The sequence below is a fragment of the Dendrobates tinctorius genome, unplaced genomic scaffold, assembly GCF_039654945.1.
Source record: "Dendrobates tinctorius isolate UK_male_01 unplaced genomic scaffold, ASM3965494v1 ptg000206l, whole genome shotgun sequence".
NCBI classification, from domain to species: Eukaryota; Metazoa; Chordata; class Amphibia; order Anura; family Dendrobatidae; genus Dendrobates; species Dendrobates tinctorius.
In genome coordinates, this window is record NW_027361873.1 from 4,151,868 (window position 1) to 4,170,536 (window position 18,669).

General features: G+C 42.1%; 1 protein-coding gene across 5 annotated transcripts in view; it reads left to right on the forward strand.

Moving 5' to 3' along the window:
* Nucleotides 1-14,255, forward strand: part of TPCN1 (two pore segment channel 1) — a 153,284-nt gene extending 139,029 nt beyond the window's left edge. For all 5 annotated transcript variants that reach the window (XM_073554121.1, XM_073554120.1, XM_073554123.1 and 2 more), the window contains 7 exons: nucleotides 5,976-6,091; nucleotides 6,784-6,830; nucleotides 6,974-7,042; nucleotides 7,749-7,833; nucleotides 8,143-8,270; nucleotides 11,579-11,659; nucleotides 13,646-14,255. In XM_073554121.1, coding sequence (XP_073410222.1) covers nucleotides 5,976-6,091; nucleotides 6,784-6,830; nucleotides 6,974-7,042; nucleotides 7,749-7,833; nucleotides 8,143-8,270; nucleotides 11,579-11,659; nucleotides 13,646-13,744 — 625 coding nt within the window. In that variant the 3' untranslated portion in view covers nucleotides 13,745-14,255. The remainder of the gene's footprint in view (nucleotides 1-5,975; nucleotides 6,092-6,783; nucleotides 6,831-6,973; nucleotides 7,043-7,748; nucleotides 7,834-8,142; nucleotides 8,271-11,578; nucleotides 11,660-13,645) is intronic.
* The last annotated feature ends 4,414 nt before the right edge of the window (nucleotides 14,256-18,669 follow it).

Genomic DNA, 18,669 nt, shown 5'->3' on the forward strand with positions numbered 1-18,669 from the left:
GGCAATTACTAAATCACACTTGCAGCCAGTTGACATGGATTAAAGTTGACTCAACCTCTGTCCTGTGTCCTTGTGTGTACCACATTGAGCATGGAGAAAAGAAAGAAGACCAAAGAACTGTCTGAGGACTTGAGAAACCAAATTGTGAGGAAGCATGAGCAATCTCAAGGCTACAAGTCCATCTCCAAAGACCAGAATGTTCCTGTATCTACCGTGCGCAGTGTCATCAAGAAGTTTAAAGCCCATGGCACTGTGGCTAACCTCCCTAGATGTGGACGGAAAAGAAAAATTGACAAGAGATTTCTACCCAAGATTGTGCGGATGTCGGATAAAGAACCTCGACTAACATTCAAACAAGTTCAAGCTCTGCCCTGCAGTCCGAGGGTACAACAGTGTCAACCCGTACTATCCGTCGGCGTCTGAATGAAAAGGGACTGTATGGTAGGAGACCCAGGAAGACCCCACTTCTTACCCCGAGACATAAAAAAGCCAGGCTGAAGTTTGCCAAAACTTACCTGAAAAAGCCTAAAACTTTTTGGAAGAATTGTCTCATCTGACCAGAGAACAAAGTAGAGCTTTTTGGGCAAAGACATCAACATAGAGTTTACAGGAGAAAAAAGAGGCATTCAAAGAAAAGAACACGGTCCCTACAGTCAAACATGGCGGAGGTTCCCTGATGTTTTGGGGTTGCTTTGCTGCCTCTGGCACTGGACTGCTTGACCGTGTGCATGGCATTATGAAGTCTGAAGACTACCAACAAATTTTGCAGCATAATGTAGTGCCCAGTGTGAGAAAGCTGGGTCTCCCTCAGAGGTCATGGGTCTTCCAGCAGGACAATGACCCAAAACACACTTCAAAAAGCACTAGAAAATGGTTTGAGAGAAAGCACTGGAGACTTCTAAGGTGGCCAGCAATGAGTCCAGACCTGAATCCCATAGAACACCTGTGGAGAGATCTAAAAATGGCAGTTTGGAGAAGGCATCCTTCAAATATCAGGGACCTGGAGCAGTTTGCCAAAGAAGAATGGTCTAAAATTCCAGCAGAGCATTGTAAGAAACTAATTGATGGTTACCGGTAGCGGTTGGTCGCAGTTATTTTGGCTAAAGGTTGTGCAACCAAGTATTAGGCTGAGGGTGCCAATACTTTTGTCTGGCCCATTTTTAGAGTTTTGTGTGAAATGATCAGTGTTTTGCTTTTTGCTTCATTCTCTTTTGTGTTTTTTCATTTAAGACAAATTAAATGAAGATAATAATACCAAAGAATTTGTGTTTGCAATCAATTTCAGGAAGAAACTGAGTATTAGCTGACAGAATTGGAGGGGTGTCAATACTTTTGGCCACAACTGTAGCGGGGGTGAGGTCGTGTGGCCACAGGTTTTTTTGTATATCAGATGTGTTTGATTTTTCAGGGTTTTTGTGTGATTGCAGACAGTGTCTTTTCTGTCCTGTCCTATCTAGACAGTTTGGGCCCCATCATTTGCTCAGTCTATTTTCTGCCTGTGTTTGTGTTTCATCTTGTCTCATCGACAATATATGTTTGGCGGCTGTCTATTCCTTTGGGGATCTGCTCCGGGGCAGTTTAGATTTCATCTTTCTGCTTTAGGCTTAGTTAGTTCTCCGGCTGTGCCGAGGCGTCTAGGTCATCGTAGGAACGCTCCACGGCTACTGATAGTTGTATTGTTAAGACTGTACTACATTTCTAATTGGAGGTATTTGTTAATATTATTATTACACCTACTACTTATTGGGATAGGATTTTGGAGATGGAAATACCCCTTTTAAGTTCTATTGGGTCTTATCAGAAAGTTCACTGAGGGCGTGTCCTTCATCCCTTTTATGAGATTATATAATCAGCTGTGATCCCTGCTTGAATTAGAGGGTCTAGTTTTAAGATCATGTTGTAATTAGTATGGAAAAACACCTTATTAAAAAATAACTTTTACTTTCATAATACAATAAAATTTAATGAGACAATTGACCACCAGAAATTTAGATTTTAACACATCTCCCCATTCTTTAGGATAAAGATGTAGCACTCTGCACTTTTTAGGAGGTACTCACCATTGTAAGATATTCCTATGGAGTACAAAAACACTTGTTATCACTCAGCACTTTAGTATTTAGTAGAATAATAGATAACTTGTCTGAGAAGAAGTGGATGCCTTTTTTCGCCTATACAAGTTAGACTCTCCTGATGACATCTTATTATTGAGAAAGAAAAGCATCGGGAGGGACACTTTTTTCTTGAGTTATCTGCAGAGCTGACTTGGATACTGCTATTGTTAGGGTGGGAGCAAATATACAGGGCACAACAGTGTAGGTAACACCTTTTGAGATGGCAGTCAATGTGGGGTAAGGGGCAATACAGCAGAGCTGGCAGCACTATTAGAGGAGTAGTGACAGAAGTGTTTGTAATGTGACACAACTAAACTCAGCTGTACTGCCTCTCCAACAATGTAGACTGCCAAGAGGTGAAAGCTCAAAGGTGTCAGTAATGACACACAAGTGTGGTGTGCTCAAACAACTTGCAACTACCTTCTCTAAGGCTGGTTTCACATTTGCGTTTTTTTTCGCGGTAATTTAGTGCTAAATAGCGCATGCATTTTTTTTTCCTATACTTTGCATGGGATGCGCTTATGTGCGCATACACATGCGTTTGTACGCATTTTACCGCGCATGCGTTTTTTTGCGGTATGCGCTCGGGCGCACAAAATGCAACCTGTTGCATTTTTTGTGCGTCCGACTTGCCTCAAAAAAACGCATGCGCGCGCAATGCGTTTTTTTACAGCAAGACACCCAATATAAGTCTATGGGTGCGCATATGTGCGCATTGGCATGCTTATGTATGCGTTTTTTTGCACATGCGTTTTTTTTTGTTAACCATGGAATTTAGGGGTTTGGGTTAGAGTTAGGGTTAGTTAAGGGGGTTTAGGGTTAGGGTCAGGGTCAGGGTTAGGGTCAGGGTCAGGGTTAGTTAGGGTTTAGGGTTTGGGTTAGGGTTAAGTATGGTTTGGTTAAGGGTAAGGGTCAGGGTTAGGGTCAGGGTTAGTTAGGGTTTAGGGTTTGGGTTAGGGTTAAGTATGGTTTGGTTAAGGGTCAGGGTTAGGGTCAGGGTTAGGGTCAGGGTTAGGGTTAGGGTTAGTTAGGGTTTAGGGTTAGGGTTAAGTATGGTTTGGTTAAGGGTTAGGGTTAGTTAGGGTTTAGGGTTTGGGTTAGGGTTAAGTATGGTTTGGTTAAGGGTTAGGGTCAGGGTCAGGGTTAGGGTCAGGGTCAGGGTTAGGGTCAGGGTTAGGGTTAGTTAGGGTTTAGGGTTTGTGTTAGGGTTAAGTATGGTTTGGTTAAGGGTTAGGGTCAGGGTTAGGGTTAGGGTCAGGGTTAGTTAGGGTTTAGGGTTTGGGTTAGGGTTAAGTATGGTTTGGTTAAGGGTCAGGGTTAGGGTCAGGGTTAGGGTTAGGGTCAGGGTTAGGGTTAGTAAAGTCATGGTTTGGGTTAGTGTGAGGGGCCACCTAATGTTGGAAAAAAAAGCAAAAGCGGTAAAAATGCATACAAACGCATAAAAACGCTGCGTTTTTTTCATGCATGCTCATAAAAATGCTTGAAAACAACGCAGCAGTTGTATGCTTTTGTATGCGTTTTTTCAATGCGTTTTTTTGCGGGAAAAACGCGCTGCAAAAAAAAGCAAGTGTGAAACTAGCCTAAGCTATTGTGGGGTGTGATCTTTCTCATTACTGTTGCTGGCTGCTTATTATTGGTCAACATCATACAGAGGATGAAGTACACTTACCCTGTGAAATCTCTGATAATACCCACCTGGACTTAACAAAAATTAACTTTTTAGATGTCAAATACCTTGATTGCTAATTTCTCAGAAACAGAAGAATAATTAAAAAACAATTATGTTTTATTCTGCTCTGTAGCCACTATTACTTTGTGTGTCCAGTGCAACATGAAAAACTTAATGAAAGGCCTATTTAAGGATTCCACCAAGCTCACGTAGGGAGAATTATATGCAATGCAGTGTTCACTAGGAAATAAAATATGCAAATAACCTTTTCACAGAGGAAGAGAACAGAATCTCTCGTTCTACCTATCAAACATAATAATCCCAGAAGACAATATCAACCCTTTAAATTTTACATTCACTTAGCCATATTAGGGCTTGTTTTTCTGTAGAGCAAGTTTACATTTTTTAATGCTGCCTTTTAATAGGCCTTAAAATATATTTACATCCTGTTAAAATTAATTTGGTGAGGGGAAATGAAGAAAAAAAAACAGCAATTCTTAAATAATTTTTGGGAATTATATAACTGAAGAGCCCGGCGTTGCCCGGGCATAGTAACTAACTACCGTCCTGCTCTCTCCCTCCTCAGCCCGGCTCTCCACTCGCCTTCCCGCTCTCTCCCTCCAAAGCCCAGCTCTCCACCCGCTGTCCCGCATTCTCCCTCAGCAGCATCGCTCTCCATCTACTGTCCCGCTCTCTCCCTCCGCAGCCCCTATCTCCACTGGCTGTCCCACTCTCTCCCTCAGCAGTCCCGCTTTTGCACCGCAGCCCTGCTGTCTCCCTCTGCAGCCCAGTTCTCCATCCACCGTCATGCTCTCTCCTTCCACAGCCCCACTCTCCAATCGCCGTCCTGCATTCTCCCTCCACAGCCCCGCTCTCTCCCTCAGCAGCCCCTGTGTCCACGGGCTGTCCCGCTCTCTCCCTCCGCAGCCCTGCTCTCTCCCTCCACAGCCCCGCCCTCCACTCGCTGTCCCACTCTCCACTCGTGTCCCGCTCTCCACTTGCTGTCCCACTCTCCACTTGCTGTTCCGCTCTCCACTTGCTGTTCCGCTCTCCACTCGCCGTCCTGCTCCCTCCCTCTGCAACCCAGCTCTCCACCCGCGTCCGCTCTCTCCCTTAACAGCCCCGCTCTCTATACGCCATCACCCTCTCTCATTCCGCAGCCCTGCTCTCCACCTGCCGTCCCACTCTCTCCCTCTGCAGCCCTGCTCTCCATGCGCCGTCCCATTCAATCCCTCGGCTGCCCCGCTTTCCATCCATGTCCCGCTCTTTCTCCACAGCCCTGCTCTCTACATCTACAGCCCCACTCTCCATGCGCCATCCCGATCTATCCCTCTGCAGCCCCGCTTTCCATCCATGTCCTGCTCTCTCCCTCACAGCTCCGCTCTCCACCTGTGTTCTGCACTTTCCCTCTGCAACCCCACTATCCACCCACCAGTGGGCGAGGCTATGTGGAGTGGGCGTGGCTTCATTGATACACACATACATACTCAGCTATATATATATATATATATATATATATATATATGTGTCACTCTCCGCAAGAGATCTCACACTTTGCACTAACGAGAGGCAGTACCCTGAAAAACAGTGTCTGTACACTGAGATTCTGGTTTAGCTTTTATCCTAAGTCAGGGGACAAGGCTTGATAAAAGATCAACATTGACTTTTCGGATTTCTACTTCCAATAGGTGGCACTAGAGTTTTAGTCCTCTTCCTCTCTGAAGAGACAATTTGGGAATTATATATTGATGTTGTTTTTTAAACTTTTGTTATGTGGTAAAAGGACATACATAAAAATAACCTTTTTGAAAGCAAACAAACTTGGAGTAGTACTAATATTGCAGATCGTCAAGGCCATCATTAGGCCCTGGTTATTATGCCAACCCTACGGCAGTGTGATTGCGGGGATCAGGGCAATACGTTTCCATCCAGTGTGTAACTGCTTAGGTGCCGTGGTTACTATTGACCATGGCATCTAAGCAGTTAAAAGGCTAAGATTGGCATTATATCTGGCAAGGGACCTTGTTGGCTTCTATAGATAACATATCAGTGTGGACAGTTTATGAATGCTTTTATTTGTCAGTTATGGAAAAATGTATGCATGCCCCATACGAATTATGATCATCAAGGTTTTAAACTGGCAGATAATGTTATAATAATAATAAAATAATAATATTATTTTTTTTTTTTAGTAATAGTACAGTTGCAGAGTCTTATCGCCTGGTGATCCACACCGAGGGCAACCAAAGTCTGATAGAAGAAGGATACTACTACCTGAACAACTTCGACAATATCCTCCTCAGCTTTGGTAATAGGAAGTGGAATGAAAACTAATTTTTATATATTTGCTTATTAAAGTATAATAATAATAATAATAATAATAATAATAATAATAATAATAATATAATAATAAAATAATACTTTTATTTATATAATGCCAACATGATCCGCAGCGCATGGGGACATAATAAGTAAAATATCTTGTCATCCAGCCATCATTATAGTAAATGAGGCATTTCAAATCCACTTCATTAGCCGATCATTGGCTAATATCTGCCTAAGCGCAGTTACCTAGTGCAATTGGGTGTGGGGAGGGTGTGGACACAGACAAATAGGAGGGACCAGGTTCTAAAGAAAATTTAGAAAGAGGGATCAGGGGAGAATTAGGTTAGTGAGTTGAGTTCACAGGCCTGTCTAAAGAGGTGTTTTTAAAAGCACGTTTAAAAACATGGGGGCTAGGTATTAGTTGAATCGTCCTTGGTAGTGCTTTCCCGAGAACTGGCGCAGCACGGGAGAAGTCTTGGAGACGGACAAGCTTCCTTTAGGGATTAGAAGTGCAAGAACACCCTGTTATCACTAGGGAAAGGTGCCAGCACCTGCACAAATTATTTTACTAGAATTTCAATACAGTTTCCTAGTTAGTGGAAACCAGGTGTTTCCTCAATATTTTTTTTTTTGCGACTCAGTCCTTCATTTAATACTGTTCTTTTTTTTTTGCAGTAACTTTATTTGAGTTGACCGTAGTTAATAATTGGAACATCATCATGGTGAGTGTTTCATCCAGATAAACTTCACTGTTCATTGTTTGAGAATTTAAAGTAATGCACTTGTTGTCTTGTCTTCTTTGATCGAGCTAACACATCTGCTTTCAACTAGAATAAGTTCTAAAACATGTATTTTTTTTTTATAGGAAGGAGTCACGTCTCAAACATCTCACTGGGCACGACTTTATTTCATGGTGTTTTACATAGTCACCATGGTGAGTAAAACATATCAGATGATTCATACTTCTGTCATCCATCCTATTTATTATTAAAACAGTTTTTCACCTTTGGGGACATTTTTTTTTCTTTTATGTATGTGGGTTTTTTGGCTAAAAATCTTCTTTGTAATTGGGTTTCATTAAAAATGTTGCACCATTTGTCTTCCAAAGCCTCCGTATTACGCTGTCTATTGGTGACTGGGTTGCTGATTGCCAAATGGGTTAACTGAAAATCCATCAATGAGCTCGTACTGAGAGTCCTGAGAGATTCTAACTCCTTTATCTATCTTTCTCTGAGCTCCTCCCCGCTGATTTATAATCACAGCCCATGTCAAAGATAAATATGCCGGGAAATAAAGAGCCTGTAAAAGTCCAACAGTGCAACATTTTTAATGAACCTAAATTGCAAAATAATTTTCAGTTCAAAATATAAAGATTTTAAGTAATAATAAAAACAGGATTTTTGGTTGCTTACCGTAAAATATGTTTCTCGGAGCCTTCCACTAAACTGGATATCCTAGGTCCTGTCGGTGGGGTGTACACTGCGGAGGAGGAGCTAACTTTTTTTCTTCAGTGTCAGCCTCCTTTTGGCAACATAGCATACACCCATGGTTTCCTGTGTCCCCCAATGAAGCGATCGAGGAAATAGTGTTCCCAGAGGTGGACAAACCCTTTAACATCTCCATCCTTTATACGTTCCTAGGTTGTCTTAACCATTATTGTCGCCTGCATTTTGGATGCTTTTGTTTTCCGAATGAATTACTGCAGGAAGAACAAAGATGTGGAAGGTAAGTGAAAGTTAGGGAAAACATGTATTAGGTTGTAAGTTTTTGCGCCATTTTGGTAACGCAGGTAAATTACAGCTACATTTTGCAAGGTAGAGCTACATCTTGTCAACTTTTGTTCACCACAATCTCAAGTCACTTCTCTTCAGTATGATTGCACTAGGCAGACTTCACTACTGTTTAGCCTACATATTATAAAAGTAGATTGAAAACACTGACCGTTTTGAATGAAGGCACATGACTGAGCTGTGTGATATTCATGAACTTCACCATGTGTTTTTATTGGGACTTTACTCTTATTCATTAATATAGATGAAAAAGGGATCACTTTGGAGATGGAGGTGGGTAGAGAAGAGCTGACAACGATTCTCAGACATGCGCAAAACGGCGAGGAGAAAAACCAAGTCCGAAAATTGCTCGCCCATTTACAATCTAACCAGGTTGGGCATGTGGCTTTATTCTTTAGTCCTCTATTTTGCAACACACACCAATGAGGATGATGTAAAGGGATATCCATTATGAAAATTCCAATATACGGTGAAGAGGATGTGATGAGGGTCTTCCACTTTCTATTATACTGAGCATAGATGCCACAATCCTGCATTGTAATGAGGTCCTTGTTATGTAAAAATTCGCTTGCTATGTGCATCAAGCACACTTGTATTGAAGCTAATGTATATAGTGTTCCCCTCGACTTGCCCCCATCATGACTTCATTGGAATACAACACCCAAGACTGGTCTAGTCCAGGAAAATCTTCATCCATCTGACTTGTCCTGGCTAAAATATAAATGTCTTTTTGCCGCACATAGCGAGCTTTCTAAAAGTAACTAGTAAATTACAATACAGGAATATGCTCAGAAGGATCATGGTGACAGTTTTGGGGCATTGGTGACCTAACAGCTAAAACATTAATGTGAGCTTAACAACTATCATATTTAACACCCATCTCCCTCAGACACCATTAGTGCTCTGATGTCATCTGTCAGGGAGAGTCAGGAGACCCCATAAATACCAGATGGTTGTCCAGTCCCGTCAAAATAACGGCAACCTCAAAAAAAAAACATTCCCATTTATTTCTCTCCTCTGATATGATCTAGCATACCAGAGGAGAGAGAAATGGGGTCCCTCGAGCCCCCCCAGTACCCACCGGCTCCATTCCACGGCCCTGCACGTCATCTTCCCTGAAGAAAATGGTGGGCGCATGCTCAGTGTGCCCGCCGAGATCTGGCGGCTGGCACCTGGCAACAATAGGTGATTTTTCCTTTTGGTTCATTTTGATCACTTTGATAGACCCTATCACAGTGATCAAAATAAAAAAAATGTAAATTAAAACACCCTTTTTCACCACCTTAGTTAGGTAAAAATAATAAAATAAAAAAAAATATATTTTTTTCCATTAGGGTTAGGGGTGGGGCTAGGATTAGGGTTGGGCTAGGGTTAGAGCTAGGGTGGTTAGGGTTATGGTGGTTGTTAGGGTTGGGATTAGGGTTAGGGGTGTGTTGGGGTTAGGGCTGTGTAGAATTGAGGTGTTCAACTGTTTAGGTACATCAGGGGGTCTCCAAATACAACACAAAATGGCGCCCACTGTTGATTCCAGCCAATTTTGCGTTCTGAGCCCTGCCATGCGGCCAAACAGTGCCTTTCCCCCACATACGGGGTGTCAGTGTACTCAGGAGAAATTGCACAACAAATTTTGTGGTCCATTTTCTCCTGATACTATTGTGAAAATAGAAAAGTTTGGGTCTAAAGAAAATTTTTGTGAAAAAAGTAAAATATTCATTTTTTTCCTTCCACATTGCTTTAGTTATCGTGAAGCACCTGAAGGTTTAAAAAACTTCCTGAGTGCGGTTTTAAGCACCTTGAGGGGTGCAGTTTTTAGAATGGTGTCTCTTTTGAGTATTTTCTGTCATATTGAACCCCAAACTCACTTCAAATGTGAGGTGGTCCCTAAATAAAAAGGTTTTGTAAATTTGTTGGAAAAATGAGAATTCGCTGGTCAACTTTTAACCCTTTTAATGTCGTAACAAAAAAAATTGTTTCCAAAATTGATCTGATGTAAAGTAGACACGTGGGAAATGTTATTTATTAACTATTTTGTGTGGCACCTCTCTCTGATTTAAGAGTACAAAAAATTAAAAGTTTGAAAATTGTTAAATTTTCAAAATTTTTGGAAAATTTTGCCAAATTATCCCACTCAGAATCAGTGGGATACGTTGAAGCGTTCCAGAGTTATTACCTCATAAAGTGACAGTGGTCAGAATTGTAAAAATTGACTTGGTCATGAAGTACGAAATTGGCGCGGTCACTAAGGGGTTAGTCTAATGTTGGCCTCTAGCTATATACACATTACTATAACACAAGGTATGGGTATGGATATGCCCTCTTCACAGCCATCCTAACTTTGTGGGCATACTGGAATGTATATTAGCCCAAACATTTGGTTGCTGTTAAACATAGTAGTCACAGGGCAGTAGTGCGCTGCATGGCGATTCTATGTGGATTGCTAGTTTTGCACATCCTTTTTGGGGTGCACTGCTCATTCATTTACGCATTAAAAGCATATGCTTCACCTGCACAAGCGTCTGCCCGATTCTTGAAAGCTTGGCGCACTACTGCCCCTACAGCCACGTGTAAAAGCATCCTTCAGGGACATATAATTAACAAATTCTGTTTTGCTGAATCACTTGTATTTTCCAGAAATGGTACAAATTCTGCCTAGGATATGTAAACTTATGAGCATAATGAAATAGATGGCAGCCATCTGCAATGGAGGCTTATGTCACGTTTGCTGCTGGCACCTAACCTATTTACTTGTTTTCTGATGATGTCCATAGAAGTTCTTTCCATAATACTGATTCCTGGACAAGGTCTTGGATCCAAGGAGTAACGTAACGTTTCTCTTTACGGAGAGTGACATGCTAAGCATGCCGAGATGAGGAGATGCTGCAATGCTCCTCTGGGAAATATGAAAACTGTCTCTTCAGAGAGGAAGAGGACTAGAACGCTAGTGCCACCTATAGGAAGTAACAATCCTAAAGGTCATATGCTACTTCACATAGGTGGCATTAGATTTCTTGGCCTCTTCCTCTCTGAAGAGACAATTTGCATATTTCGCAGAGGAGCATTGCGGCTTAAAAGTCTCCTCATCCCGGCATGCTTAACATGTCACTCTCCACAAGGTAAAACGTTTAAACAAGGGCTTAAAATTTGTGTTTTTTTTTTTTTTTTTTGTGTTGCTGTATTCGGCAGGAATCAGACTATGCCTCTCAGACATGTTCCATTATTTTTCACATTGCGAATTATCTGCCACGCTTAGGCTATGTTCACACGTTGCTTTTTTTTTTTTTGCTCCTTTTTTAGACAAATTTTAAGCTGCGTTTTACAGTACCAGCAAACTCTGAGATATCAGAAATCTCTTGCGCACATTTTTATTTTTTCCTGACTGATTTTGAAAACTGCAGGATGCCACTTCTTTAAGCATTTTTTTAGTGTATTTGCAGTGTTTGTAAGTGCAAAAAGAAAGGTTAAATCATGATTTTTGTTTGGGGGGGCACTAAACTTTATCAACATGCGCAAGAGACAGCAAAAAGTCAGAAATAAAAACACAGCAAAAGCCGCAACAAAACCTGCTTTTTGTAAGAAGCTTAAATTTTACATATAAAAAACGCAATGTGAACATAGCCTTATTTCCTCTTCATGCATCCAATCCTCTCACCATCCTTCTCTCTAAATCTCTCGGGCTTTAGACTTCTTCTGTGCAGTTTGTGGGCAGAAGATCCCAAACAAAGAGTGACCTTAGCATGAAGATGTATGAGGAAGAAATCCAGGTGAGACAGGAGTCGCCTCTGATTGCTTCGTTTTAACGCTGCTTTGTCTACTGGAAGCTTGTAATGGTCGGTCTGCTGAGCTCTAATCATACATGATTATATACGCAATAAAGAAGAATTATATCACATACAGTGGGGAAAAAAAGTATTTAGTCAGTCAGCAATAGTGCAAGTTCCACCACTTAAAAAGATGAGAGGCGTCTGTAATTTACATCATTGGTAGACCTCAACTATGGGAGACAAACTGAGAAAAAAAAATCCAGAAAATCACATTGTCTGCTTTTTTTTTCATTTTATTTGCATATTATGGTGGAAAATAAGTATTTGGTCAGAAACAAAATTTCATCTCAATACTTTGTGATATATCCTTTGTTGGCAATGACAGAGGTCAAACGTTTTCTGTAAGTCTTCACAAGGTTGCCACACACTGTTGTTGGTATGTTGGCCCATTCCTCCATGCAGATCTCCTCTAGAGCAGTGATGTTTTTGGCTTTTCGCTTGGCAACACGGACTTTCAACTCCCTCCAAAGGTTTTCTATAGGGTTGAGATCTGGAGACTGGCTAGGTCACTCCAGGACCTTGAAATGCTTCTTACGAAGCCACTCCTTCGTTGCCCTGGTGGTGTGCTTTGGATCATTGTCATGTTGAAAGACCCAGCCACGTTTCATCTTCAATGCCCTTGCCGATGGAAGGAGGTTTGCACTCAAAATCTCACGATACATGGCCCCATTCATTCTTTCATGTACCCGGATCAGTCGTCCTGGCCCCTTTGCAGAGAAACAGCCCCAAAGCATGATGTTTCCACCACCATGCTTTACAGTAGGTATGGTGTTTGATGGATGCAACTCAGTATTCTTTTTCCTCCAAACACGACAAGTTGTGTTTCTACCAAACAGTTCCAGTTTGGTTTCATCAGACCATAGGACATTCTCCCAAAACTCCTCTGGATCATCCAAATGCTCTCTAGCAAACTTCAGACGGGCCCGGACATGTACAGGCTTAAGCAATGGGACACGTCTGGCACTGCAGGATCTGAGTCCATGGTGGCGTAGTGTGTTACTTATGGTAGGCCTTGTTACATTGGTCCCAGCTCTCTGCAGTTCATTCACTAGGTCCCCCCACGTGGTTCTGGGATTTTTGCTCACCGTTCTTGTGATCATTCTGACCCCACGGGGGGGATTTTGCGTGGAGCACCAGATTGAGGGAGATTATCAGTGGTCTTGTATGTCTTCCATTTTCTAATTATTGCTCCCACAGTTGATTTCTTCACTCCAAGCTGGTTGGCTATTGCAGATTCAGTCTTCCCAGCCTGGTGCAGGGCTACAATTTTGTTTCTGGTGTCCTTTGACAGCTCTTTGGTCTTCACCATAGTGGAGTTTGGAGTCAGACTGTTTGAGGGTGTGCACAGGTGTCTTTTTATACTGATAACAAGTTTAATCAGGTGCCATTACTACAGGTAATGAGTGGAGGAAAGAGGAGACTCTTAAAGAAGAAGTTACAGGTCTGTGAGAGCCAGAAATCTGGATTGCTTGTTTCTGACCAAATACTTATTTTCCACCATAATATGCAAATAAAATGAAAAAAAAACAGACAATGTGATTTTCTGGATTTTTTTTTCTCAGTTTGTCTCCCACAGTTGAGGTCTACCTATGATGTAAATTACAGACGCCTCTCATCTTTTTAAGTGGTGGAACTTGCGCTATTGCTGACTGACTAAATACTTTTTTTCCCCACTGTATAAGGAGTAAGTCGCACTGATATTATTTGTATCAGACTTGTTATCGACTTGCTGACAGTTTCCATTTTAACCCATTTTCTAAAGCTGACATTCATATTTGGGGATTATGAAGGCAGTATTGATATACACCTGTACAGAAGTGTATACACGTTCTATCGCTTACTTACAGTTACACTCCATTTGTTTAATTGTATTTATTTTTAGAAATGACCTGTTCTGCCTTTTCTGTATTTCTTCTGATAATATAGGAATGGTACAAGGAGCACAGCCAGGAACAAGGGAAGAAGGTGGTGGAGCTCCAGCCTACCCTTGGGGTCCGGCGTCCACGATCCAGCACTGTTAACTAAACGTGGCCACCACTTACTTTGTCTATGACTATGCAATCGTGTCAGTATTAATATATAAAGTTTCCTCTGTGAGCTAGTAACCAGCATCAGTCCATACCTACAGTGGAAGCCTTCTCCAGACTCACATGAAGTACTGTTAACTTGTCCACGAACTATATTACTGGGACATATTAACACTTTATTTGATTTAAGACGTTTTTAATGAGGTTTATGCTTCATTTCTTGCTTTTTTACTGTGAAGCTCAAATTGCAGCCCATAATCTACTTTATTGGGCGGGTTTTTTATTGCTTCTATAACAGTACATGGTGAATCGGACACTTTCTCCAGATGTTCTCCAGCCATTATAAAGGGCATTACTCCATTACAGACAATCAGACCTCCTTTTCAGTGTTCCTGTGCTGGCCACCTTTCCAACCCTCCTCATTCATTAGTTCTCTCTAGCAGTGAAGATGCACAGCTATATACAGATACCAATATTTGTAGCTTATTAATAAATCTCTTTTTTAATAATGTTTAGTGAGCTTTGTTACTATAGGACATTGTGTTTGCACTCACACGTAGGGTAGGGTTCACTTGAGAGTATAAAAAACCTGCAATATATCGGATGCTGTACAGTGGCTCCTTAAGGAATTCATTTTTTTTGGTGCACCTATAGACTTGAATGGGCTAGTCTCATTCAATACACTTAAGAAACTACTGCATGCTGCAACTTTTTATTTTTTTTTATGCATAAATTTGGTCTGTGAAACCAATCATTCATCTGCACTACCCCACTGAATAACATTGGTGTGAATGCTGCAAGGTTTTTTTTAAAGACCACACGCCTACAAAATATATGGTCATGTGAACATGGCCTTACAGTGATTTTGCAAATTTCTTCTTTCATTTTAAGACACCAATCTAAGTAAGGGCGGTTTCACACGTCCAGGTAATTCCGGTATCGGAAAAACCGATACCGAAGCTATCCGTGTCCGTGTGGATACGTAGGCCATCCGTGCGTGATCCGTGTGCTATCCGTATGTCCGTGTGTACCATCCGTGTGTGATCCGTATGCTGTCCGTGTGGTGTCCGTGTAGTGAAAAAATTGGTTTCAATGTTAACCCTATGACTCCTAAAAACGCACATGGACGGCACACGGATGGCACACGGACGCCATCCGTGTGCGATACGTGTTTACATGGACCCATTGACTTGTAAAGGTCCGTGTGATCCTTGCTGTTGCACAAAAACGGACATGTCAGCGTATTTTGCACACGGACACACGGTCCGTGAAAACACGCTGACTTCTGCATAGACACATTCATTAGAATGTGTCTATGTGTGTCAGTGTCTCGGGTACGAGAGAAAACTGTCACTACATGTACCTGAGCCACTGACGTGTGAAACTGGCCTAATGTGGATGGCATCTTTGGACAAGACAATGAGCAAAATGACACAGCTGTTTAAATAACTTGTAATTATCCTGGTGGGCCGACATTCAGTATTCCGGGCAGTGTAGATCATATATGACCTACAGGTGCTTCTCACAAAAATTAGAATATCATCAAAAAGTTAATTTATTTCAGTTCTTCAATACAAAAAGTGAAACTCATATATTATATGGAGTCATTACACACAGAGTGATCTATTTCAAGTGTTTATTTCTGTTAATGTTGATGATTATGGCTTACAGCCAATGAAAACCCAAAAGTCATTATCTCAGTAAATTAGCATAATTAACAAAAAACACCTGCAAAGGCTTCCTAAGTGCTTATAAAGGTCCCTTATTCTGTTTCAGTAGACTCCACAATCATGGGGAAGACTGCTGACTTGACAGATGACCAGAAAGCAGTCATTGACACACTCCACAAGGAGGTGTGGTGTAGTGACCACTATGTCCGCTGGGGGGCGCTGTGTGGGTGTCCCAGGACGGGTGTACAGGCACATTCAGTGTGGTAACAGGAGCAGGGTCATAAATGACCATTATGGGTCTCAAGGTGGGTGGCCTTGGGATGCAGGCTCCAGGGTGTATTGATCAGCAGAGGTACTGCTGATATATCTGTTACACTGTGTCAGGGAAGCCTGTGTGTGTCTATGTGCAATAGAACCTTTAGTGATGTCATAGCCATGTGATCACCTGTGGGTGTGGTTACAGGGCTATGTAATTGAGGTGTTTGGCACATGTGGGAGAGTGTGAGGGAGTCTGTCAGAGTGTGGACAGACTTCCCTGTGTCCAGGTGGGACACTACAGAGAGTGGCCTGTGTGCTAAGGAAGGAGAAGCCTTCCTGGGTCTGCGGCTGCAGATAGAGCGCTGCTCGGGACATTGCCCTGGCCTATGTATTCGTTGTATATGGGAAGGACTACACCTCCCAGCGTGTGCTGAGGCTCTCGGTCCGAGTCTGAAGCCACGGACGTTTATGATCTTTTTGCCTAAGCTAGAGGCTATGTTGGTGATATGCTGAGTGATGGTTTATGAATCAAATAAACCTCATAAACTTTGGGAAGAACCTGCCTCATAATTGTCTCCCGCTGCACCTGAGCGAGTCGAATCCCCACAGAGGATAAGCCTCAAAAGGTCATTGCTAAAGAAGCTGGCTGTTCACAGCGTGCTGTATCCAAGCATATCAATGTAAAGTTGAGTGGAAGGAAAAAGTGTAGTAGAAAAAGGTGCACAAGCAACTGGGATATCCGCAGCCTTGAAAGGATTGTTAAGAAAAGGCCCTTCAAAAATTTGGGGGAGATTCACAAGGAGTGGACTGCTGCTGGAGTCATTGCTTCAAGAGCCACCACACACAGATGTATCCAGGACATGAGCTACAAGTGTCGCATTTCTTGTGTCAAGCCACTCATGACCAATAGACAACGCCAGAAGTGTCTTACTTGGGCCAAGGAGAAAAAGAATTGGACTGTTGCTCAGTGGTCCAAGTGTTGTTTTCAGATGAAAGTAAATTTTGCATTTCATTTGGAAATCAAGGTCCCTGAGTCTGGAGGAAGAGTGGAGAGGCCACAATCCAAGCTGCTTGATGTCTAGTGTGAAGTTTCCACAATCAGTGATGGTTTGGGGAGCTATGTCATCTGCTGGTGTAGGTCCACTATGTTTTATCAAGACCAAAGTCAGCGCAGCCGTCTACCAGCATATTTTAGAGCACTTCATGCTTCCCTCTGCTGACAAGCTTTTTGAAGATGGAAATTTCATTCTCCAGCAGGACTTGGCACTTGTCCACACTGCCAAAAGTACCAATACCTGGTTTATAAACAACCGTATCACTGTGCTTGATTGGCCAGCAAACTCGCCTGATCTTAACCCCTTAGAGAATATATAGGGTATTGTCAAGAGGAAGATGAGAGACACCAGACCCAACAATGCAGATGAGCTGAAGGCTGCTATCAAAGCTACCTGGGCTTCCATAACACCAGCAGTGCCACAGGCTGATCGCCTCCATGCCACACTGCAATTGATGCCAAAGGAGCCCCAACCAAGTATTGAGTGCAATTACTGAACATACATTTCAGTAGGCCAACAATTCGGATTTTAAAATCATTTTTTCAAGCTGGTGTTATAAAGTATTCTAATTTACTGAGATAATGACTTTTGGGTCTTCATTGGCTGTAAGCCATAATCATCAACATTAATAGAAATAAACACTTGAAATAGATCACTCTGTTTGTAGTGACTCTATATAATATATGAGTTTCACTTTTTGTATTGAAGAATTGAAATAAACTAGTTTTTGATGATATTCTAATTTTGTGAGAAGCACCTATATATACTCTCAATAGTGACATAGTTAGCGGCGGAATCCAGCTGATTACAATAATAGCCAGTTTGGGGTACTTCAGAAAGGAAGGGTTCCCAGACTGGTTTTCCCTGCACTTAATTTTTCTACATGCTTTGAATGCTGATACAATTGAGTAATTAAGTTCTGGCCTGAAACAAACATGCGTCCGACCTTCCACACATTGCGCACAGCGTTCTAATGCAGGAGCCAGATCTGGCCAGAAGAGGTCAGACCTGTTTCACTGGAGGACAACATGGGACAGAAGATGGGCGACAATTGATGTATATTTTAGGTATTTGCAATGTTAGTTTTTTTTACCTGGGAAAGCACATTGTACAGTTGAAACCAGAAGTTTACATACACTATATAAAAAGACACATATGCATCGTTTTCTCAATATCTGAAATGGGGGCTCCCTGCATGCTTCCATCAGGACAACGCAATGCGATCGCGTTGTCCTGATCATCTCCTGATCTTCTCCAGAGAAGGTGGCTTTCCAGTGCCTGCGAGAGCAGGACCTGAGACGCCTCCTTCGCTGTCTGTCAGCAGTCGCTGCTCCGATGTTCTGCAGTGCAGAAGCATTGCAGAACATCAGATCACCGATCTGATGTAATATAGTAATGTCCCATCCTGGGACAATGTAAAAAAGTCGGAAAACAAATATATATATATACCGCATGGACTATGCTTGCTTTATGGAAAATCTGTGCCGGATCTGATTTTGTGGCTGCTGAGCGAGTATCCCCTACCCGATTAACAGCACTATCTCACAATATATATATATATATATATATATATATAATTATTTATATATATTTAGAAAGTGTAAAAATATTTTTTTCTAAAGGCATGTCAGCGTCTGCTCCGAAGCCACCTTCCCTGCAGGACCCCACAGCATCTTGCGGCCGGGGGACTCCATGCAGACCATCAGGATAACGCGATTGCATTGCGTTGTCCTGATGGGAGCGCGCAGGGGTTTCAGAGGGGTTACATGCCTGCGATTGGTGCTAGCACCGATCGTAGGTATTTCTGTAGGGCAGGGTTCCCCAACTCCAGTCCTCAAGGCCCACCAACAGGTCATGTTTTCAGGATTTCCTTAGTATTGTCCAGGTGCTAATTGCATCACCTGTAGAATACAAGGGAAATCCTGAAAACATGACCTGTT